The sequence below is a fragment of the Palaemon carinicauda genome, chromosome 31, assembly GCF_036898095.1.
Source record: "Palaemon carinicauda isolate YSFRI2023 chromosome 31, ASM3689809v2, whole genome shotgun sequence".
Lineage (NCBI taxonomy): Eukaryota > Metazoa > Arthropoda > Malacostraca > Decapoda > Palaemonidae > Palaemon > Palaemon carinicauda.
This window is the reverse complement of record NC_090755.1, coordinates 77,616,794-77,641,829: the sequence shown is the minus strand read 5'-3', so window position 1 is coordinate 77,641,829 and position 25,036 is coordinate 77,616,794. Positions and strand designations below refer to the sequence as shown.

General features: G+C 45.6%; 1 protein-coding gene across 3 annotated transcripts in view; it reads left to right on the top strand.

Annotated features, from left to right (window-relative positions):
- Window positions 1-946: 946 nt before the first annotated feature.
- Window positions 947-25,036, top strand: part of LOC137624551 (BSD domain-containing protein 1-like) — a 173,690-nt gene continuing 149,600 nt past the window's right edge. Inside the window, exons 1-2 of one of the 3 annotated variants that reach the window (XM_068355441.1) lie at window positions 1,000-1,036; window positions 14,980-15,015. In XM_068355441.1, the coding sequence (XP_068211542.1) occupies window positions 1,026-1,036; window positions 14,980-15,015 (47 nt within the window). In that variant the 5' untranslated portion in view covers window positions 1,000-1,025. Of the gene's footprint in view, window positions 1,037-14,979; window positions 15,016-25,036 lie in introns of all 3 variants that reach the window. The other 2 variants (XM_068355443.1, XM_068355442.1) reach the window with 2 other exon arrangements.

Here is a 25,036-nt window from a genome sequence, read left to right as displayed (position 1 = left end):
GAAATAACCCTATTCATGACAAATGACTACAAAGGTCTTGTAGAGAGTAGGGTTCCCTTGCTGTACAGGACCAGAAAAAAACAGCCATTAAAGCAAGTAAAGTATCTTTTGTCATCAGCAGCCATTATCTGGCCCTCCCTTGTCCTAACTTGGATGGAGAGGGTCTTGGGGGATGAATCGGTCTTTAGAACACTGTCACTGACCCTTGCCTCTGCCATTCATGGGTGATCTTTAAACAGGTAACATTGTGTAACTTCTACAACATAGGTGGTTCATAGTAGAGTTTTCAGTGTTGTATTAACCTACGTCGTTCTTTCCTATTACAAGAATGATATGATATGATATGAAATATATATATATATATATATATATATATATATATATATATATATATATATATATATATATATATATATATATATAGAGAGAGAGAGAGAGAGAGAGAGAGAGAGAGAGAGAGAGAGAGAGAGAGAGAGAGAGAGAGAGAGAGAGAGAGAGAGAGAGAGAGAGAGAGAGAATTTAAGACGTAACACTGACAGCTGAGTCGCTTACCACCATAACAACAGCCCTCATTGCTACAATACACCAGGTACTTGAAAACCTTTTCATATGTAACTATTATGTCAAATTGTAAAGCAATGCTAAATAAAAGAGAAGGCAAAATGTATTGTTGTCAAGTTAACTGTTATATCAATCAAACTCGGCCAACAGATGGCAGCACTATTACGTATGTTTACACGACAGCAGAAGGCAAAAAAATTACAATACTGCTTGAAAGAATATTTTTTATCGAGTGAAAGAAATATAAGAAATAAGAAAATAGATTCACATATTATGCAGAATAAAACCAAAAGTAATATAAAAGAAATATAAACTCAAATCTAAGTCATCGCAAGATTACTAGATGCGCCGTTGCAAAGGATATATCTAATAGTTATAACTCTCGGCCAACAGATGGCAGCACTGTTACATATGTTTACACGACAGCAGAAGTCAAAGAAGAAAAATACTACATCAACATAAGAATGGCTGAAGGGTAAAAAAAAGTCAATTTTTTGGTGTTATTATTGTAAACTGCCGTTATTTATGTTTATTTGATGACTCTTTATGTTTTTTCTTTGCCATCTGTGTTTTAATGTTAGATGTAAACATAAGTAATGACCAGGTAACCTTAATTTGACGAGTGGACACTGGGTTATTTCTTTGTTTTGCCTATGTTGACCTCCTGACCGTCGATGTTAATTTACTTTGACCTAATTGGACGTAAATTAAATGACCACATGACTTACACTGATATATTGGTATGACCATGATATCCATGGCATTAAATTGTAAGTGTTTTACTTTGTTAAAAAAAGGCCTTGCATAAGTCTGGTTTAAATACGTAGTTTATTGTGGCACAGTCCAGACTTCGTAGAGCTTACACTAATCTACGGTATAACCCTATAGATGGTTGGCTAGGTCAGTCTGCCAGTTTTCCACACATATATTAAAAATGTGTCTAAAACAGTTTATTAGGCCAATATGGTCAGTAACCCCCTAGCCTGTCTTATCACATTTATAAATGTTAAATATGCTATAATGTCTTACTCAACCTAGGATGCTGCCTTAAATTATTTTAGCAGCCTTGCCTGATCAAACACCTTTTGTGTTACTATTATTATTTTTGTTGTTATTAGTTATTAAAAAGTTGAGATTAACCAGCCATTAGTCAAGCTCGACTCTTCCAGGGCTGGCCATTATTACTACAACTGTATTACTAGCTAAGCTGAAGCCCTAGTTAGAAAAGCAAGAATCTATAAGCTCAAGTGCTCTAACACGAAAAAATAGCCCAGTGAAGAAAGAAAATAAATAACCTAAGTAAAAATTATGAATAAAGAATTTAAAATATCTTCAAAATCAGTAGGATAATTATGAAACTAGATTGTCATATATACTCTATGGAGACAGACTCTTGTCAGACTGTCAACCAAAAAAATTGTTTGCCGCAAGTTTGAACTTCTGAAGTTATGCCTTTTCACCTGCCTGGTTAGGAAGATCATTCTACAATCTAGTCAGAGCTGGAAAAAAACTTAGAACACTGTTTACTGTAGTATTGAACCTAATGATGGAGAAGGCAAGACTTTTAGAATTACTGTTAACTACATATGTATTACTATGTACAAGATGGTAGTCTGGGAAGATCCAAACGCAAAGGATGGCTAGAATTATCAAAAATCTGTTCGGTGAGTAATGATATTACTATGTACAGAATGGTAGTCTGAGAAGATCCGAATGCAAAGGATGGCTAGAACTATAAAAAATCTGTTTGGTGAATAATGACACACCATCCTAGCTTGGATTTCATGGATACTTGGTGTTCTGTTGTTTACTAGTGACAGCACACAGTTATGGATATATTGAGCCCATACCCTTGGTAATTATAACATCTTTGATTAGAGTCAGGGTTAAGTAATACCCAGTTGTCTTAGTCTTGCTACCGCAGCCAATGGTCAGGTGTGAGAATGAATTGGATTATAGGTAAAACTGTGTCAGGCTGTTGACATAAAATTTGAGTATAATTTTACATCAGATTACAACTAAATCTGACACCAAAACTCAACAAATCCACATGATGCAAATTCAGAATTATTGTAGGTATTGACCAGAATTATTAATGAAATCTTGACTGGGGCTAAGAAGAAGAAGCACATACCCATCAAAAAGAGAGATGGATCTGTTATAGCAACAGAAGATGAAGAAAGACAACGTTGGAAGGAACACTTTAGTAAGGTTATGAAAAGGAGATATGAAGGGAATAATTTGATTTATATACCTGAAGCTGATGAAGATCTTGATGTGACCATGAATGAATTCAGTGTGTTTGAAGTCGAAGGTATCCTCAAAAAACTAAAGAGAGGGAAAGGCCCAGGATACGATGGAATAACTGCTGAGATGATACTGGCTGAAAATGAAGTGACTCCCAGACTACAGTGATGCCTTGCAACACAAAATTAATTGGTTCCGTAAGGGCTTTCGTGAAGTGATTTTTTCGTGTAGCGAGTCACCTTTTACATGTAAATAGCCTAATTCGTTCCAGACCCTAGAAAAACATCACATTAAATGATTATAAAGATGATTTTTTTCTGTAACTGGAATACAAACCACGCTATTTATTAGGGGTATTACTTTCGGCGTAGCTGAAATGACGAGCCATTAAAGTTTAGCGAGTGTTAACTACCCACACCGCTAGTTAGCGGGGGGTAGGGGAAAGTAGCTTGTTCCCCCCCCCCCACACACACACACACACACACACACACTCACACACACACACCTGTGATTGAACTCACTTTGCTTTTGGCTCGGATGGTGAACAGACGTTGCCGCTCTTCATCCTTCGCCTTTATTTAGACAGCCATTAATATTTTTTTTTTTTTTTTTCTAGTGTGTGTTTGTGAAGTTGACTTCTGCAATCATGCGCACCTTTAAGTCGGTGGTGGAGACAGATCCTTACACCCTTTGTCCTATATGCAGAGGTCAACGGTGTGATAGTGAAAATAAGTGTAAGGAGTGTAGAAAGTGATCTTCCTCCCAGTGGGAGAGGTTTGGGCAACGGCGGAAGAAGAATTCTAAGTGGGATATTTCTCCTTCGAAGAGAGGAAAACCCAAGGCCTCTTCTTCTGTCTCTCGACCCTCCTCCGAAGCTCCTACTAGTTCGGCCTCTTACAAGAGACCGTTGAGTAGTAGTGTAGACCAAGTTAATGTCGGCCAACCCCAGTCCTCGAGAGATGGTGTTGCTTCCTATAGCGAAGCGGCCCCACCTCTCCCCTGGGTTAGGCCTTGTCACTAACCGCTTTGTTACAGGTTTGGTCTCCCTTGGGGCTCTCGGGTCCGCCTCCAAGGACACATTTCTGCAGATCATCCACCAGGGTGCCACTGTTCAGCAGTCATTGTCGCCGTCAGAGGTAGATCCTCTGGCCCTTGTCGACGTTGTAGCGTCAGAGGTGTCACCCTTGATCTCATCCGACTCCTCTGTCTCTCCAGCCGTTGCTGCCGCCGACTTAGTTTCCCTCGTTCCTGAACATCCTTCGAGGGGGAAACTAAGTCCAACGTCTGTCTCTCCTGCGAGTGTTTCTTTCCCTCGGGGAAGTTCAATCATAGAGACTCCTCTTCGGAGGACTGCTGAGGCGTATGGTCCGCTTGCTGATCCAACGGCCCCTAGAGGGCACCTTTGTCGGAAAGCTCGCCCTCCACTTCGCCTTAGAGGTCTCCCTTCACCATCGGTGAAGAGGCGCTTTGTTGTCGCAGCCTTCACCTGCAGAGGAGCCTCCGCTGCAGTCATCTGGCCCTCAACCTTCGACCGTCACTGGACCTGCTACTAGTCCTCCGACTTCGTTCCTGGACCTCTCTGCGAATTGTTCGCGATCCCCATCGGTGGATGCTCACCCTTACAAAGGGCACATCCCAGTTCCTGACCTTCCACCCATCAGACCTGCTGACCTTCCATCACTGTTCCAGTTCCCGGTAAAGCCTCTTGAGGCCCTACCGAAGTGCGCAGCTGCTCGCCATCACCCTGCAGCTTGCCAACCTCCTACAGGACATCAGCGCTCACCAGCAGCTCGTCAGCACTCTACAACGCTTTGGCGCGCCCCTTTAGCTGCTCGCCCTCATAGATGGCAGCTACAACATGCGCTTACGCATCAACACTCATGCGCGTTATCGCTCTCCTGCGCCCATGCTCCCACAGTCTCCCACACGCCAGCGCTCTCCTGCGCCTACGCGCCCACGATCTCCTACGCGCCAGTGCTCTCCCGCGCGTCACCACTCACCTACGCGCCAGCGCTCTCCTGTGCACCAGCGCGGGCACTCGCCTGCACGTCAGCGAGCTCCTGCGCGCCAGCGCTCACCTACGTGCCATCACTCTCCTGCGCGCACGCGCTGCAATCCAGCGTTCACCTGCGTCCCAGGTCCCTCCGGCGCTCACGCACTAGGATATGCGTTTCAGGCAATTGCCCGTACGCGCTCGCCAACACTTGCCATCGCGCCAGCTCTCGCCCACGCGCTACCACTCATACGCACGCGCAAGCCAACGCTCGCCCATGCGCCAACTTTCGCCCGCTCGCGCGCCAACAGGCACGTGCACAGGAACTACACCCGGCCAGGTCACCATCGCCTCATTCCCCTCCCCGCAAATGCATTTCAGTGTGCCCTTCGGGAAGAGGGAATCAGGCACCAGCAGAGGGGTTCAGGATCCCGAAATTGCCTTCTTCTAAGGCTAACCCACCAATTACGGTAACTCCTCGTAGGGAACCTTCGGTCCCTTTCCCTTCAGGGGATCTGTCTGACAGTGCTTCGGTCAGTCACCAGCCCGTACGCGCGCGCCAACACTAACCAGCGCGCCAGCTCTCGCCCACGCGCCACCACTCATTCGCTCGCCCGTGCGCCAACTTTCGCCCGCTCGCGCGCCAAGAGGCACGTGCACAGGAACTACACTCGGCCAGGTCACCATCGCCTCATTCCCCTCCATGCAAATGCATTTCAGTGTGCCTTTCGGGAATAGGGAATCAGGCACCAGCAGAGGGGTTCAGGATCCCGAAATTGCCTTTTTCTAAGGCTGACCCACCAATTACGGTAACTACTCATAGGGAACCTTCGGTCCCTTTCCCTTCAGGGGATCTGTCTGACAGTGTTTCAGTCAGTCACCAGCCTTGGTTCAGTGCCCTAGTCAGAGCCGTAACACAGGCATTCAGTCCTGCCCTGTCTGGCCGCTCGTCTGAGCAGCCTATAGCTCTAGACTCTTTGACACGGAACCATGGCTTCCTCTACCCCATTGAAGAGGAAAAGAGGAGTTTCCGATGCTGTCACTTCCTCAAGGGTGAAACTGACTCCGATCAGGCCATCAAGGCTAGACCCTCCAGTATCTCCCGAGGGATACTCTCCCACCTCCCCTTTGCCAAGGAAAGGCCCTCCTCCATTCCACCGTCGGAGGAAACCTCCCTTCACGCTGAGAATTCCCCACAGTCAGAGATCAGGAGGGACACAACATCCCGGCCTTCGATGTTGTAGTCCTACCTCCTTCCTCGGAAGGAGTCCAAAGACTCCAAGACCTTGCCAAAGTCCTTTGCCGGGACTACTCGAGGGATATCCGCGACCCACCCCGAGAAGAGCTCTTGGTGTTGGAAGATGGAGACTTCGCTGCAAGTCCGACATCAGAAGGAGAGCAACAAAAGTCAGAACATGCATTCTGGCAGGTCCTGGCTCTTATGAGGGTTCTCAACGGGTTTTCTGACCCAGAGATACCCCCTCGGGAGGATAAGGACACGGTCTTAGACCATGTCTTCGGCACCCAGAAACCCTCAAAGATCAGTGCAGCCCTGCCCTGGTCTCAGGGGTTGAAGAGTACCAGGGCTAAGATCACCCAACAGCTCTCTGAGTTTGCCTCCTCCAACTGTTCCGGATCTACTAACTAGCTCCTCCCACCTCCTCGTGTACAACAGAGGAGGGTGTACTTTCAGAGCCTGGAGGAGGCCAGTCCAGCTCTTCCTCTTCACCACTCTCTGGAAGAGCTAACCAAGGGGATCTCTCTTGAGAGACTCTCCAGCCAGCAGGTCTCTTTCTCGGCGGCTGAAGTCCTTAACCATGAAAAGGTCACAAAGTATGCGATGCAGGCTACTTTGTGGCTGGATATCTGGTTAGGAACCTAGGAAATCCTGATACAATCCGAGGATTTCTCCAAGAAGCGTACCAGGAAGGCAATGGAGACCTTCCTTCTCTCAGGCACTCGCACGATCGAGTTTCTTGCCCACCAAGTTTCGAACTGGTGGGCAAACACCATCTTGAAACGTCAAGATGCGGTGTCTGAGAGATTCCACCAACAGGTCCACAACGTCGAGATAACTAGGCTCAGACATTCCTGTCTAGAGGGAGCCCACCTGTTTGAGCCTAAGGACGTGGAACTTGCTGATGCTAGGTGGAGGAAGTCTCATCAGGACTCCCTCCTCCATAGGGCTTTAACATCCAAGCCCTATGAACCTCCAGTACCTCAGCAGTCCCAACCAACACCACAACAACGAAATCAGCAGCGAAGACAGTGATGTCTAATAAGCCTTTTCCTGTCAAGGACAAGAAAGGCAAAAAGTCCTCCAAGGAAGGAAAAAATCCTAGAGTGAGCAGCTGAGGCCGCAAACGCTAGGATAGGCACTCCCCCTGCATCTCCACCAGTGGGGGGATGCCTACAAAGTTGCTCAGACAGGTGGAAGCAACTCGGGGCCGATCCTTGGACAATCTCCGTGATTCGTCTAGGATATCACGTCCCGTTCATAACATCTCTCCCTCCCCTGACCAGGAATCCAGTGTCAATAGACTCCTTTGCCATGGGATCGGCAAGGGGGCAGGCCCTTTGGGCAGAAGTCCAGATCCTGTTGAAGAAGGGCGCTCTCCAAGAGGTCCTCGACGGGTCCCCAGGCTTCTTCAGTCAACTCTTTCTTGTAAGAAAAGCGTCTGGCGGCTGGAGACCAGTCATTGACCTTTCAGCCCTGAACAAATTTGTCAAACAAACTCCGTTCAGCATGGAGATGGCAGACACGGTCAGACTATTATTATTACTTACTAAGCTACAACCCTAGTTGGAAAAGCAAGATGCTATAAGCCCAGGGGCTCCAACAGGGAAAATAGCCCAATTAGGATAGGAAAATGTGAAAAATAAAATATTTTAAGAAGAGTAACATCATTAAAATAAACATCTCCTATATAAACTACATAAACTTCAACAAAACAAGAAGAGAAATTAGACAGAATAGTATGCCCGAGTGTACCCTCAAGCAAGAGAACTCTAACCCAAGACAGTGGTAGACCATGGTACATAGGCTATGGCACTACCCAAGACTAGAGAACAATGGTTTGATTTTGAAGTGTCCTTCTCTTTGAAGAGCTGCTTACCATAGCTATAGAGTCTCTTCTACCCTTAGCAAGAGGAAATTGGCCACTGAACAATTACAGTAAAGTAACCCCTTGGGTGAAGAAGGATTGTTTGGTAATCACAGTGTTGTTAGGTGTATGAGGACAGAGAAGAATATGTAAAGAATAGGCCAGAATATCCGGTGTATGTGTGAGCAAAGGGGAAATGAACCGTAACCAGAGAGAAGGATCTAATATAGTGGTAAGACCTCAGGACTTCATGTGTACACTGGACCTAAAGGACGCGTACTTCCAGATCCAAGTCCATCCGTCTTAAAGGAAGTACTTAAGATTCAGCCTAAACAACAGGAAGTACCAGTTGAAGGTGCTGTGCTTCGGTCTTTCCACAGCACCTCAAGTTTTCACCAGAGTGTTTGCCCTTGTGTCATCTTGGGCACACAGGATTGGCATCTGTCTCCTCCGTTATCTGGACGACTGGCTAATCCTAGCAGACTCGGTGTCAACCCTTCTTCAACACCGAGACAAACTTCTGAGACTTTGCCAAGATCTGCGGATCATGGTAAATCTCAAGAAGTCATCCCTGCTTCCTACACAGAGACTGGTATACCTAGGCATGATTATAGACACCAATCTCCACAAAGCCTTCCCGTCAGACGACAGGATAACAAGGCTGAGAAAGGTCGCAAGACCTTTTCTCAGACAAGAAGAACTTCCAGCCCAAACGTGGTTATGTCTTCTCAGTCACCTTTCATCACTGGCCCGTCTAGTTCCCAATAGTCACCTCAGGATGAGATCCTTCCAGTGGCGACTCAAGTCCCGGTGGAGTCAGACTTGCAATTCCCCAACCATCCAGATCCCCATGGGATCAGCAGAACTGACAGACCTCGAGTGGTGGGTTGTAGACGAGAATCTACGAAAGGGAGTGGATCTTCTCGTCCTCTCCCTGGATTTTATGCTATTCTAAGACGCTTCAAAAAAAAGGATGGGGGGCCCACGTGGTGCACCACATGACCTCAGGCCTCTAGTCAGAAAAGTATTTCCACATAAATCTCCTAGAGATGAAGGCCATCTTTCTGGCCCTTCAACGCTTCCAACAATTCCTGGCGGACCACTCAGTGGTGGTGGTGAGCGACAACACCACAGTAGTGGCTTACATCAACAAGCAAGGAGGTACTTTTTCGCAGCACCTATCCCATCTAGCAGTAGAGATACTGAGATGGGCCGAGATCCACTCGATACCACTATCGGCACGCTTCATTCCGGGCAAAAGGAATGTGCTCGCCAACAACCTGAGCAGAGCATCTCAGATAGTGAGTACCGAGTGGTCTTTGGATCATCTAGTAGCCAACAAAGTCCTGACTTTGTGGGGTTCTCTGACAGTGGACCTCTTCGCAATAGCCCGGAACTTCAGGCTCCTGTTGTATTGTTCCCCTGTCCCAGACCCCAAGGCTCTCTGGCAAGATGCATTCCAACAACGGTGGGACAACATCGACGTTTACGCCTTTCCCCCATTCTGTTTGATGAGGAGGATACTCAACAAGGCTAGAACATCGGTCAATCTTTCAATGACCGACATAGCTTCGCTATGGCATCACGCAGAATGGTTTCTGGACCTTTTGCAACTCCTAACGGAGCCCCCATGAGAACTCCCTCCACGACACAATCTACTTAAACAACCACTTGCCAACATATTCCACAAAGCCGTAGCTTCGCTACGACTTCACGCCTGCAGACTATCCAGCATCTCCTCTCTCAGAGAGGATTTTCGCAACAAGTTGCGATTAGGATGTCTGGATACCTGCGAAAGTCATCAGCAGCGGTGTACAGTGAACCCTCGTTTATCGCGGTAGATAGGTTCCAGACGCGGCCGCGATAGTAGTGACACCATATTTACCTATTTATTCAACATGTATATTCAGACTTTTAAAACCTTCCCTTGTACGTAGTACTGTTAACAAACTACCCTTTAATGTACAGAACACTTAATGCATGTACTACAGTACCCTAAACTAAAACAGGCACAAATATTAAAGGCAATTTTATATCATGCGTTTCCTAAACACGCTAAAAAGCACGTTAAAAAATGGCAACCAATGTTTTGTTTACATTTATCTCTGATTATAATGAAGAAACAAACTGGAGGTAGAGCTTTGCTTATTACCAAGACATATTTCCCATACTATTCCCTTAGAACTACATCACATCTTCCTACTTTAGATATATATATATATATATATATATATATATATATATATATATATATATATATATATATATATATATATATATATATATATATATATATATATATATATATATATATATATATGTTACTATATATATATGGGTTATGGAAAAAATCCGCGAAGTGGTGAATCCGCGATGGTCGAACCGCGAAGTAGCGAGGGTTCACTGTACCAGGCAATGTGGAAAGTCTTCTGTGGTTGGTGTTGTGGGAGGGGTATCTCTCCTCTCGATGCCACTATTCCAGCGATAGTGGAGTTCCTCGTGTATTTGTGTGAAGAAATGCGCCTGTCAGTCTCGGCAGTAAAAGGCTATCGCTCAGCCTTAAGCCTCGCCTTTAGACTGAAAGGAATGGACATTTCTTCATCGCTAGAACTTTCCTTACTCATACGGAGTTATGAACTTACCTGTTCTCAGTCTGAAATGAGACCTCCCCCATGGAACATGGTTCAAGTTCTCAGGTCTCTTAATAGACCTCCCTATGGACCATTACGCCAGGCAACAGATCGCCATCTAACTTGGAAGATGGTGTTCCTGCTAGCTGTAGCTTCGGCCAAACAAGTCAGTGAACTTCATGGTCTCTCATACGACATCGCCTATTCAAGGCGATGGGGAGAGGTAATGTTCAGCTTCGTCCCTAAGTTTATTGCTAAGACTCAGAACCCGGGAGTAGCGGATCCACGATTCGACTCCTTCCGGATTTTTAGTCTCCGTTCTGTAACAGATGACCCAGACCATCTCTTACTATGCTCAGTGAGGAGTTTAAGGCTGTATCTTAAGAGAACAGCTGCAGCCCGTCCTCGTGTGCCTGCACTATTCGTCAGCACAGGAAGGACCAAGAGAAGGGTCACCAAGAACACCATCTCAGCATGAATTTGCAAGGTCATAGACCATGCATTGAATCCAGGCCGCCCTCCGTCACTATTAGCTCATGATGTCAGGGCCTTAGCTACATCCCTGGCATTCAAGAGAAACTTCTCAGTGATTCAGGTTTTTCAAGCTGGGGTGTGGAATCGTCAGACCACATTCACATCCCACTACCTGCAAGACGTGACCCACAGGAGACTCGATATCAGAGACTCTATCGGTCCTGTGGTGGCTGCACAACAGCTGGTGTAAGACCTCAAGCTCCTTATTGGACAAGTAGCAGAAAGTTGAGGGCATTGTTAACCGGTTTAGGCTGCGTGAATGAAAAGGTTTGACTGGCTCTTATTCTTTTCTTCATCTTCCCCTCTCTTGGGGAAAGCAGCATCCTGGGTTCTCTGCACAGCTGACCTCAAGCCACTGCAGGTAAACCATGCTCCCTTGTTTACCTAGTATTAAGACTAATACTGTTGCGTCCCCATACCCTGGCGAGGTGGTATTGGGAAAGTCTTGGTTACACAGTTTTTCCTTCTAAAGACTCGGGATAACTTTACCTGGACGGTCACACTTCTATATAACTCAACACACAGCTTGCGTAGGCCACTGACCTTGTGTAGCAAGGTTTCGGCGAGGTGCAGGAACTCCTTATTTTTGGGTACTGACACACTCAGATAAGGAACCCCCGGGTAAAACCAAAAGCCAGATTGGCAGGGACGTCCACCCTTCCTAATTGGTGAGTCACCCCTAACAAATAGCGTGGTTTGTATTCCAGTTACGGAACAAATGACAAATTCGTAGATAATTTGTATTTTTCCTAACTATATAAACCTTAGTTATTTATACAAACTTGCCTGCCAGCACTATCCCCCTTGAAGTCCTACCTTCAAGCAAAGTGAGCTCAATCACAGGTGTGTGTGAGAGGGGGGAGAGGCGGTAGCAAGCTACCCTCCCCTACCTCCCGCTAACTAGCGGTGTGGGTAGTTATCCCTCCCTAAACTTTAATGGCTCGTCATTTCAGCTACGCCAAAAGTAATACCCCTAATAAATAGCTAAGGTTTGTATAGTTAGGAAAAATACAAATTATCTACGAATTTGTCATATTTGGCCCTAAATGTACTAAATATATGAAAAGTACCCGTATTCTGGCAAGAGACCTCTGTCTTCTAGCAGTACAGATTTGCCAGTGGGTGGAAGGTCACGACATTTTTCTTACAGCCAGGTTTATTCCGGGTCGGAGAAACATCGTGGCGGATCAACTAAGCAGGCATCACCAAGTGTTGAGTGGCGAATGGTCTTTGGATCTTCGAGTAGCGAAGGCAGTAATAGCTTTGTGGGGTTTTCCCACAATAGACCTGTTCGCCACTTCTCTGAATGCGAAGCTTCCCCGCTACGGTTCTCCAGTTCCAGATCATCAGCCAGTGGTCCAGGACGCCCTTCAACATTCTTGGGACAACCTGGATGCATACGGCTTTCCACCCTTTTGCCTGCTGAGAAGGGTGATCAACAAACTCAGGATCTCCTGGAACTGCAATCTAACCCTAATAGCTCCGGCATGGCCGAGCTGAGAATGGTACGCAGACCTTCTTTCCCTTCTGGTTCAGGTTCCAAGGTTTCTTCCTCTGGAACCCTTTCTGCTGATGCAGCCGCACAATGGTGTCCCCCACGGGAGAATTCCCTTACTGAAGCTTCACGCCTGGAGGCTGTCCAGTCACTCCTCAGACGCAGAGGCTTTTCAGAGAGAGTTGCTGAGCACGTGTGCAGACACCTGTGCCAATCTTCTACAATCCTCTACCAAGCAAGATGGAAAGTGTTTGCAGCTTGGTGTAGAGGCCGAGGTGTGTCTCCACTCGATCCCTCTCTTCCTTTAGGGGCGGACTTCCTTTTGTACCTCAGGGAGGAAAAGCTCCTCTCAGTCTCGGCGATTAAGGGCTATCGCTCAGCCTTGAGCCTCATCTGTAGACTGAGAGGGGTTGACCTTCCCACCTCGGAAGATATCGCCTTGTTGATTCGAGGTGTTGTGAGATCTTGCCCCCCAGTTGAGATTAGACCACCAACTGGGGACGTGTCTTTGGTCTTACGTTCCTTGAAGGGTCCGCCCTATGAGCCTTTAAATGGGACCTCAGACTACTTTCTGACCCTTAAGACCATCTTCCTGGTAGCTCTGGCCTCGACTAAAAGGGTCAGTGAGCTACATGGTTTGTCTGTCTTACGTCGTCACCCTTTCTAGGGGATGGGAGGAAGTCTCTCTCAACTTCGTGCCAGGCTTTGTGGCTAAGACTCAGAATCCTTCATCTGCCGATGAGAGGTTTTGTGAATTTCAATTTTTCAGCCTCAGTAAGGTAACTCAAGATACAGACCAATTGTTACTGTGCCCAGTCAGGGCGCTAAGGAAATACCTGAAGTGCACCAGATCTTTCAAACCACGTCTCCGTCGTCTCTTCCTTAGTACCAAGGTAAAAAAGAGATTCTTTCACAACACCATCTCTTTCTGGCTCAAGAAAGTTATTGCGAGGACTATTCATGGAAATGCAGAGGCAGCAAAGCCCAAAGCCCATCAAGTTAGGGGAGTGGCTGCCTCACTGGCGTTTAGAAGAAATTTCCCAGTTTCCCAAGTCTTAAGTCTGGAAACGCCAATCTACATTCACCGCTCACTATTTGAGCGATGTGACGCATAGGTCTCAAGACACCTTTTCTATAGGGCCTATTGTGGCAGGTCAACAAGTGCTGTAGCTACCTTACGCCCTTTCAGGGGACAGTAGCCATTGGTTGAGAATCCAGTGTTACACTAGGTTTTAAGGACATCCATCTACCTTCTTCGTTTCCTCTCCCTCTCATCTGGGTATTCTAGTCTGTAGCCAGTTTCAGCTGGACTCGCCAATGGAAATAAGGTATGAAACTCATCTGATACCTCTCACTAGGTACAAGTTATACTCGTGGTCAAGAGGTTTCCCCTTTTCAAGGTCGGGGGAATCCTAAGTATGAAGGGGTCCGAGTCGAATGTTCCTAACCCACTTCATCCTGAAACATTTGTTTCCACGAAGCTACAAACTTTCATTTGTGCTAAGATTATGGAGATCTACAAAGAAAGAAGATTTACAGGAGATTTTTTTTTTCAAGAGAATCTAGTCTGAGGACTATCTTCGCTGTGAATAGGGAACTCCTTGGCCACCCTAGCCTCAGGACTAAGTGTCCTATAGTAAAGAATGAGGGTTTGTATCAGTGTAGGAACAAATGACAAACTTATAACAGAGTTTGTATTTTTCCTAACATACAAACCTGAATTCTTTACACAAATCTTCCCTCCATCACTGCTCCCTAGAATAGTCCTAGTTAGAATCCGATTGAGGGTAAACAGTAGCTACCGACCGGCAGTCCCCCACCGCTAACAGGTGGATAACTACCTGCCTGGTCGTTAACGACCTTGTTAAGGTTTTTCTGCCCTATTTTCCAGCTCGCGCTAGAATATCTCCTATAGTAAAGAATTCGGGTTTATATTTTAGGAAAAATATATACTCTTATAAGTTTGTCATGTCTAGTTGATGTCTGTGATTTGAAGCTGTTAGAGCGTCAAGGATGTACTGTATTAAGTTTCTAGGAATAAACCTGGATCTAATTGGTCTTAATCCCATGGAAACTAATTATCCATATTATTTCTTGTATAAATTGATGTGAAATTAGAGAAACTTGTGAGTTATCATTTTTCTCTTTGCTTTCATAATAAATAAAAGCTATTTGACTGTATGCTAATTAGTTTTGAGATCTCTTCATTAGTGAGTAAAGTACGGCTAATTGGTTTTAATTTAGTAGGTGTAGATTTGTTACCAGAGACTAGTTTGTGGTCATAAAAGAATGATTAAAAGACTACTGAAATCTGTGATTGTGATTTGCTGATAAGTTTCTTTTGATTCTGTATGACTGACTTAATGAGGAATATTTTTTGTTGTATAAGCTAATTGCATTATTCCTTACATGCAGCTGTTATCAGGACAGCACTATTGCTTTGTTTTATGGGTAAGTTGGACTATGAAAGTTTTTTATCTAAGCAACCTTTGATAATTGTGAATGTTATTGTACTGTACATTAAGAAATAGAATTAGTTTGAGTGCACTTCCAGGTGAAAGACCAAAATTTTCAGTTATGTGTTCCTGAAAGGAATTTAAACCATTTCATATTAATTTGAGTACAGTAACTGATTACTATTGGGAAATAAAGTATCCTAGAGAAAATAGACAAAAGCCGTGTTAGTACAACATATTATAAGACAAGAATACATTGAAGTATGATACAGTACTGTATAAGGAAGTGAAAAAACTTTATATCTGAAGCATAGGTTTCAATCTACGAAACTTGAAATTTGTTTTAAGAATAATTTTATGTGGGTTATTTTCATGCATTTTTACTATCAGTTTACAGCTCTTTTATTAACACCAGCAAAGTTATGGTTTTTATAGATGTTTAGCATGCTAAACCCTTTTTTTCAATATTAATCTTACCCGATGATCATGTAGCTGTCAACTCCGTTGCCCGACAGAAATCTACGGTCGGGATACGCCAGCGATCGCTATCCAGGTGGGGGTGTACACAACAGCGCCATCTGTGGTCAGGTACTCAAGTACTTCTTGTCAACAAGACCTCAATTTTTCCTCTGTCGTGCCGCCGGCAAGACCTACATGGATACGCTGTTGATTTTGGAGTCTTTTGTTCACGTTTTGGTGATGTATTTGCTCTGAAATTTAGCCTTCGCTGTTCAGGAAGCTTTATCCTTAGCTTAGCAAGCTTTTGGAATTAATTTGATTCATTGGTTAACGATCTTTGCTTTATTTTGGAATTCCCCCTTGACTACCTCTAAAATTCAAGATGTCTGACCATTCCCAAGTTCCTAAATACAGGCAGTGTAGTGTTAGGACTTGTAATAGGCGTCTTCCGAAGGCCTCTATAAATCCTCACACCGTATGTTCCAATTGTAGGGGAAAATCCTGTCAATTGGAAGATCGATGTGGGGAATGTGCTGGGCTTTCGGAATTCGATTTTAATGAATTCCTCAGATATACACGTAGGTTAGAGAAGGAGAGAGATAGGAGGAGTTCTTCTCGCTCTGTGGATTTTTCCTCTCCCCATGCCCCTCAACCTTTTCCTTCCCCTGTGGTGGTGACTCCCGAACCTGCTACGAGTGCTCAGCCTGCAATGGCTGATATGTTGCGTGCCATTCAGGCTCTCGGTGATAAGGTGGAGTCGTTGGTTAGTGACCGCAATCAGCTCTTGGCAGATGTCAGAGAGCTGAAAGCGAAGAGTGCCGTGGGAAGTGTTAGTGCTAGTGCTGTGCATAGTGTCAGTGTCAGTGTTGCGCATGAGGGTACATCCGTGCGTGCCAGTCGTCCTCCCAGTCCGGGACCTCTTGCAAGCTCCCAAGCCCAGGGGAGAAGCAATGTCGAAGGACCAAAGGGTTCGGCAGGCCTTGATCGGCGCACGGATGTATCCTCAGTGGTTGCGGACGCATCTGCTAAGGATCGTCCCTTCCACTCCCAGACGAATGAGCCCTTACATTCCTCGTCTGTGGAAGAGGTTTCCAGGAGGAAACGGTGGACCAAGGTCTCACGACCGCTCAAACGTAAGGTCCCTTCCGAGCTAGTCCAACGGCCCAGGTGTAGCCACTGGGTCAGTTCGGACTCGCCGCAGTCATCTGATGACTGCACACCTCCCAAGAGAGGTAGAGTGGTCCCTCAACAGGCCTCTGCTCCGTCTGTTGTTGCTCCTACCACAGTAGACCCTAAGTGGTCCATGCTGCAGACTATGCAGTCTCAGCTTGCGGCTTTTATGCAGGAGTATCATGCCGAGAAGGTTAACACCTCTCCTGTTAACCTACAACCCGCAGAGGTTGTGCGCTCAGCAGATACTGCGGCTGCCTGCTCCCACACCCCACCTGTGAGAGCTCCTCCACCGATGCGCAGTCCTCACTGCCAGACGCATGTTCTTGCTGCACCATCTGCTAACATGCGTGAGCTGCCGCATCAGGAGTTGCCGGGTTCCAGCACTATGCGGCATTCTCCTCAGCCCATGCAGCATGCTCTGCAGACCTTACAGCATGCTCCGCATACCATGCAGCATGAGCCGCATGCCTTACCTCATGCTCTGCATACCATACCGCATGCTCCTCAGCCCACCGCAGACCCTCCCACACACCGGCCCTCTGCTTTTGTTGTTGCCAGCTCACAGTCTGTCCAGCAGAGGCATGATGATGGATCCGCAGGTACGCATGCACCCGTTCTGCAGGATTCAGCCGCTCAGCTTGCTGCTCTGCCTTTGCCACTCACAACTCAACTTTCGGATGAGGATGTATCGGAGGATGAAGCTGCTCATCTGGATGATCCTCACTCTGATGTTGAAGGACCCAAGTCTTCGCCACCCTCCTTAGACTTTCGCAAAGTCCTTGCTTTGTTCAGAGAATTGTATCCTGAACACTTTGTGTCTGCAACCCCTCGTTCTCCTCCCTCCGAGTTTGCTATGGGCATGCAGTCTGCTGCGCCTGCCTTCACCAAGCTTGTTCTCGCCAGATCATCAAGGAGAGCTTTGAGGGTTATGGGGGACTGGTTGCATTCCAAGAAGCAACTGGGAAGGACCTCTTTTGTGTTTCCTCCTCCCAAGCTGGCTTCTAAGTCGAGCGTCTGGTATGCCACGGGAGAGGAACCTGGCTTGGGGGTTCCTGCCTCTGCCCAGGCCGACTTCTCAAGTCTGGTTGACTCTCCCCGCAGGTTGGCTATGAGACGTTCGAAGATCTGCTGGTCCTTTTCCGATCTTGATCATATGTTGAAGGGAGTCTTTCGTGCCTTCGAGATATTCAACTTCCTCGATTGGTGTTTGGGAGCCTTAAGCAGGAAGACTGCCCCTTCTGACAAGGACTCGGCCATGCTGATCATGTCCAGCATGGACAAGGCAATACGGGATGGGTCTGGTGAACTTGCGGCTTCATATGTATCAGGGGTCCTCAAGAAGAGAGAACATCTGTGCTCCTTATCTGCTGGTATCACTCCTTGCCAGAGGTCAGAGTTGCTGTTTGCTCCTCTCTCAAAGTGTCTGTTTCCGGAGGAGTTGATTAAGGGGATGGCTGCCTCTCTTATCCAGAAGGATACGCATGACCTCATGGCTTCTTCTGCACGTAAGGCTAAAACCTTACCTTCCGTGCCTAGACCCTTCCGCCCTTTAGCAGCTGATACACCTGCTTCTAGGTTCATCCCGCCCTTTCGTGGCAGAACCTCCAGCAGAGGAGGTACCCGTGCAGACAGTCACCGTGGCAAGTCCAAGAAGGGTTCCAAGTCCGCAAAAGGCAAGTTTTGACTGCCTTCCTCTCCAGACAGCAGTAGGAGCCAGACTCAAGACCTTCTGGCAAGCTTGGGAGAGCAGAGGTGCAGACGATCAGTCTGTGAAGTGGCTAAGGGAGGGATACAGAATTCCGTTCTGCCTCAATCCCCCTCTAACTACATCTCCCATCAACCTCTCTCCCAACTACAAGGAGAAGGACAAGAGGCTAGCGTTGCAACAAGAGGTGTCGCTCTTGCTACAAAAGGAAGCAGTGGTCATAGTCCGGGATCATCAATCCCCGGGCTTTTACAACCGTCTCTTCCTTGTAGCCAAGAAGACAGGAGGTTGGAGACCGGTGCTGGACGTCAGTGCTCTCAATGCTTATGTCACCAAGCAGACGTTCACGATGGAGACGACGAAGTCGGTCCTAGCAGCGGTCAGGCAGGAGGACTGGATGGTCTCGTTAGACCTGAAAGACGCATACTTTCACGTCCCCATCCATCCAGACTCCCAACCTTTCCTAAGATTCGTCTTTGGAAAGGTTGTGTACCAGTTCCAAGCCCTGTGCTTTGGCCTAAGCACGGCACCTCTTGTGTTTACGAGACTGATGAGGAATATTGCGAAATTCCTTCACTTGGCAGACATCAGAGCCTCCCTCTATTTAGACGACTGGCTTTTAAGAGCTCCCACAAGTCGTCGCTGTCTGGAGAATCTCAGATGGACTATGGATCTGACCAAGGAACTGGGCCTCCTGGTCAATTTAGAGAAGTCCCAGCTCGTCCCATCCCAGACCATTGTTTACCTGGGTATGGAGATTCAGAGTCGAGCTTTTCGGGCTTTTCCGTCGGCCCCAAGGATCAACCAAGCCCTAGAGTGCATCCTGAGCATGCTGAGAAGGAACCGATGCTCAGTCAGGCAGTGGATGAGTCTAACAGGGACACTTTCATCGCTGGCCATGTTCATCGAGATAGGGAGACTCCACCTCCGCCCCCTTCAGTATCATCTAGCTGCTCACTGGATAAAGGACATGACGCTAGAGACGGTCTCAGTTCCTGTTTCCGAAGAGATGAGGTCTACTCTAACGTGGTGGAAGAACAGCATTCTTCTCAAGGAAGGTCTTTCGTTAGCTGTTCAGACCCCCGACCACCGTCTCTTCTCGGACGCATCAGACTCGGGCTGGGGTGCGACATTGGACGGACAGGAATGCTCGGGAACATGGAATCAGGAGCAAAGGACACTTCACATCAATTGCAAGGAGTTGTTGGCGGTTCATCTGGCCTTAATAAACTTCAAGTCCCTCCAGCTAAACAAGGTGGTGGAGGTGAACTCCGACAACACCACAGCCTTGGCTTACATCTCCAAGCAGGGGGGGACTCATTCGAGGAAGTTGTTCGAGATCGCAAGGGACCTCCTCATTTGGTCAAAAGATCGAAGGCTCACGCTGGTAACGAGGTTCATTCAGGGCGATATGAATGTCATGGCAGATCGCCTCAGCCGGAAGGGTCAGGTCATCCCCACAGAGTGGACCCTTCACAAGAATGTTTGCAGCAGACTTTGGACCCTGTGGGGTCAGCCAACCATAGATCTGTTCGCTACCTCGATGACCAAGAGGCTCCCATTGTATTGTTCTCCGATTCCAGACCCAGCAGCAGTTCACGTGGATGCCTTTCTGCTGGATTGGTCCCATCTCGACCTGTATGCATTCCCGCCGTTCAAGATTGTCAACAGGGTACTTCAGAAGTTCGCCTCTCACAAAGGGACACGGCTGACGTTGGTTGCTCCCCTCTGGCCCGCGAGAGAATGGTTCACAGAGGTACTGCAATGGCTGGTCGACGTTCCCAGGACTCTCCCTCTAAGAGTGGACCCTCTGCGTCAACCTCACGTAAAGAAGGTACACCCAAACCTCCACGCTCTTCGTCTGACTGCCTTCAGACTATCGAAAGACTCTCTAGAGCTAGAGGCTTTTCGAAGGAGGCAGCCAGAGCAAGGAGGACATCCACTCTCAGAGTCTATCAATCTAAATGGGAAGTCTTCCAAAGCTGGTGCAAGGCCAATGCAGTTTCCTCAACCAGTACCACTGTAACCCAGATTGCTGACTTCCTGTTACATCTAAGGAACGTTAGATTCCTATCAGCTCCTACGATCAAGGGTTACAGAAGTATGTTGGCAGCGGTTTTCCGCCACAGAGGCTTGGATCTTTCCACCAACAAAGATCTACAGGACCTCCTTAGGTCTTTTGAGACCTCAAAGGAACGTCGGTTGTCCACTCCAGGCTGGAATCTAGACGTAGTCCTAAGGTTCCTTATGTCATCTAGATTTGAACCGCTCCAATCAGCCTCTTTTAAGGACCTCACATTAAAAACTCTTTTCCTCGTATGCCTAGCAACAGCTAAAAGAGTAAGTGAGATCCACGCCTTCAGCAGGAACATAGGTTTCACATCGGAAACGGCTACATGTTCCTTGCAGCTCGGTTTTTTGGCTAAAAACGAGCTTCCTTCACGTCCTTGGCCTAAATCGTTCGAGATCCCTAGCCTGTCCAACTTGGTGGGTAACGAACTGGAGAGAGTACTTTGCCCAGTCAGAGCTCTTAGGTACTATCTAAAAAGGTCTAAACCCTTACGAGGACAATCAGAAGCCTTATGGTGTGCTGTTAAGAAGCCTTCGCTACCAATGTCTAAGAACGCAGTTTCTTACTACATCAGGCTTCTGATTAGAGAAGCTCATTCTCATATGAAGGAAGAAGACCTTGCTTTGCTGAAGGTAAGGACACATGAAGTGAGAGCTGTGGCTACTTCAGTGGCCTTCAAACAGAACCGTTCTCTGCAGAGTGTTATGGATGCAACCTATTGGAGAAGCAAGTCAGTGTTCGCATCATTCTATCTCAAAGATGTCCAGTCTCTTTACGAGAACTGCTACACCCTGGGACCATTCGTAGCAGCGAGTGCAGTAGTAGGTGAGGGCTCAGCCACTACATTCCCATAATCCCATAACCTTTTTAACCTTTCTCTTGAATACTTTTTATTGTTGTTTTTGGGTTGTACGGTCGGCTAAGAAGCCTTCCGCATCCTGGTTGATTTGGCGGGTGGTCAATTCTTTCTTGAGAAGCGCCTAGGTTAGAGGTTGTGATGAGGTCCTTTAGTATGGGTTGCAGCCCTTTATACTTCAGCACCTAAGAGTCGTTCAGCATCCTAAGAGGACCGCTACGCTCAGTAAGGAAGACGTACTTAATAAAGGCATCCTGGTTGATTTGGCGGGTGGTCAATTCTTTCTTGAGAAGCGCCTAGGTTAGAGGTTGTGATGAGGTCCTTTAGTATGGGTTGCAGCCCTTTATACTTCAGCACCTAAGAGTCGTTCAGCATCCTAAGAGGACCGCTACGCTCAGTAAGGAAGACGTACTTAATAAAGGCAGAGTAATGGTTCAAGTCGACTTCCTTACCAGGTACTTATTTATTTTATATTGTTATTTTGAATAACTAATAAAATGAAATACGGGATACTTAGCTTCTTTGTTAACATGTATGCTGGTCTCCACCCACCACCCTGGGTGTGAATCAGCTACATGATCATCGGGTAAGATTAATATTGAAAAATGTTATTTTCATTAGTAAAATAAATTTTTGAATATACTTACCCGATGATCATGATTTAAAGGACCCGCCCTTCCTCCCCATAGAGAACCAGTAGACTGAGGAGAAAATTGAGGTCTTGTTGACAAGAAGTACTTGAGTACCTGACCACAGATGGCGCTGTTGTGTACACCCCCACCTGGATAGCGATCGCTGGCGTATCCCGACCGTAGATTTCTGTCGGGCAACGGAGTTGACAGCTACATGATCATCGGGTAAGTATATTCAAAAATTTATTTTACTAATGAAAATAACATTTTATATGTTCAAACAAATAGAAATGGTAACAAAGTTGTGTATACCAAGAAGTTTATGAAGTAAATGGTGCTTGAATTCTTCTCTTGATGTCATAGATTTATGTACTGTACCTCAATAGTAGAAGTATTTCATCGTAATTTGTAGCAAAGTTTTTTACAAGAGAGAACATTTTGTAACAATTGTGCTAATTCAACTAGATCTCTTTTAGTCAATGAAACACCTTTAATTTTCCTTTGCTTGTACAGTACAGTCTTCCCACTGGAATGTCTAACTTCTCGATATATTTCTTTGTTTTGCATTTAAAATCAGTTAATTTTGAGTTAACTATTGTATAAGTGTAAACAATAGAGCATTTGACATGCTACTGTTTATTCCTACGCGGATACAAACTTCCGAGTCATTCAATAGGGTTACTTCTGGTTTTGTTTCATTCGGCCAGTCATTCAATAGGGTTACTTCTGGTTTTGTTTCATTCGGCCAGACATTAAAGAAGAATCTGTAGATTGTGTCATGCTATGCTGCTGGGCAGCCATTGCGAATGGCAGGTTACGCTTGTCTCAAGTGTCTAGTCACAACACTTCTGCCCTTGGAGGACGTCCCTGCCTTCACTACTACAATCAGATAATCGCATCGCCTGCTTTTCACCCTTATTTTTGCTTGTGCTTTTGTCTATGTGTTAGTTAGGACATAAATTGTCACTTATGTGTCAGTTATTTGTGATATACTGTAGAGCAGCGTTTTTCAAACTTCTTTTTGTTTTATTGCGACCCACAGCAAGAACCATAGTTTGCATTGCGACCCATAATACTTAGGTGTAAAAGGACAAACTCTGTTCACTATGTTAATTTAATTGGCATCATCATGTATATATTTTTATGATCTGCACATTGTTTTATTTATTTGTATGAATAAGATATTACTTTTAGCAAAACAAATATGAAGGAAATTCCAACACAAAGGTAAAGTACATACCGTAGTATTAAGGAAAATAAAAACATTGTTCATAACTGGAATACAAACCACACTATTTAATAGGGGTATTACTTTTGGCATAGCTGAAATGACAAGCCATTAAAATTTAACAAGGGTTTACTACCCACACCGCTAGTTAGCGGTGGTAGGGGAGAGTAGCTTGCTACCCCCCCCCCCTCACACACACACACACCTGTGCTTGAGCTCACTTTACTTTTGGCTCGGAGCGAAAACGGTTGTTTCCTCTCTCTCTCCTCGCCTATTTTGGACTGCCATCAATTTTTGTCTTTTTACTTACTTTTTCTTATACTTGTAATATATATATATAAACATTCTTAATGTTTATGTATATACAGTGATGCCTCAGCATACGAAAGTAATCCGTTCAGGATACGGTTTCGTATGCTGATTTTTTCGTATCCTGAGTCGCGTTTTACATGTAAATAGCCTGATCCGTTCCAAGCCTCACGAAAAGACACCTTTTCTTTCATAAACACGCTAAACTGTAGTAATAAACATGCAATGCAGCCATTTCTATCATTCAATAATTAACCCAACCGTTAAAAATGGCCTAATCCATTCCAGAAACCACCATGAGATTATTCAGTAGTAATGTAGTTACAGCCTAGTTATCCCCTCCAAGCCCTAAGAAAACGGTCCGTTTTCTTTACTACTGTATAAAAGTTACGGTACTGTATGTAAAGCATTTGGATCAGTGAAGGTGTATTGTTACTTGTACACCTAAATTAAGGGTTGATACCCTGAAAAAAAAGGTACAGTTAATTAACAAAAAAGTTGAAACTTACCTTTTGATTGAGACGATGTCCGATAGCGAAGTCGCGGCAGAGGAGGATGGCATAAGGCAGAAAACGTAACAAGTGACAGACTACGTACAATAGTTTACACACTTAACACATTAACACTTAAACTTTACGAAATAAAAAAATGGCAGAAATAATTAACACTTAACATTACGTATGGAAAACTATAAAATGAAAGAAAAAATTACTTTAACACTTAACGGTAATATAAAACTAAAAATTTTTTTTTTTTGCTTTTTTATAACTACATTTTTCACATATTCTAAATTTCTTCTACTTCTTCATCACTTTCTTTTTTCTGTTTCTTTTCTTTACTTTCACCTTCTACTTCTTCATCACTTCCTCTTTTCTGTTTCTTTTCTTCACTTTCACCTTCGTCTTGGCCTACTAATACTGCTGGCCTCTTTAATAAGAAACTATCCATGGAAGCTTGTTTCTGCCTACTTTTCAACACATTTCTAAAATGCGTTAGGCAAACGTCATTGCAGTGTTGAAGCACACGGTTGGTATAAACTTTTTCTGGATGTTCCTTTTCGACGTAGTCTACCATTTTATGGAAACAGGCGAGAATTTCCTTAATGTCTGACGTTTTCAAAGTTGTAACATCCTCCTCATCACCGCTAGAGAACTGCTCTTGAACAACACTCATTTGCATCGTCTCCAACTCCTTCAGGTCGTCCGTTGTCAACTCCTCGTGGTGCTCCTCGATAAGTTCATCTATATCCTCAGCGCTAACTTCCAGCCCCATGGACGTACCAAGATGTACGATGTCAGCCACCTCAGACTGCTGAATGGGTTCAGGATCGTCAACGATCTCGGCTTCACCTCCAGGCTTCCCGAACCCCTCGAAGTCTCGTGCAGAGACAACATCAGGCCACAGCTTCCTCCAAGATGAGTTCAGGATATGCCTCGAAACTTCCTGCCAAGCGAGATCGATGAGTCTGAGGCATATCACAATATTAAAATGATCTTTCCAGAATTCACGCAGAGTGAGGTTTGTACTTTCTGTCACTTGGAAACATCTCTGGAAGAGATGCTTTGTGTACAATTTTTTAAAAT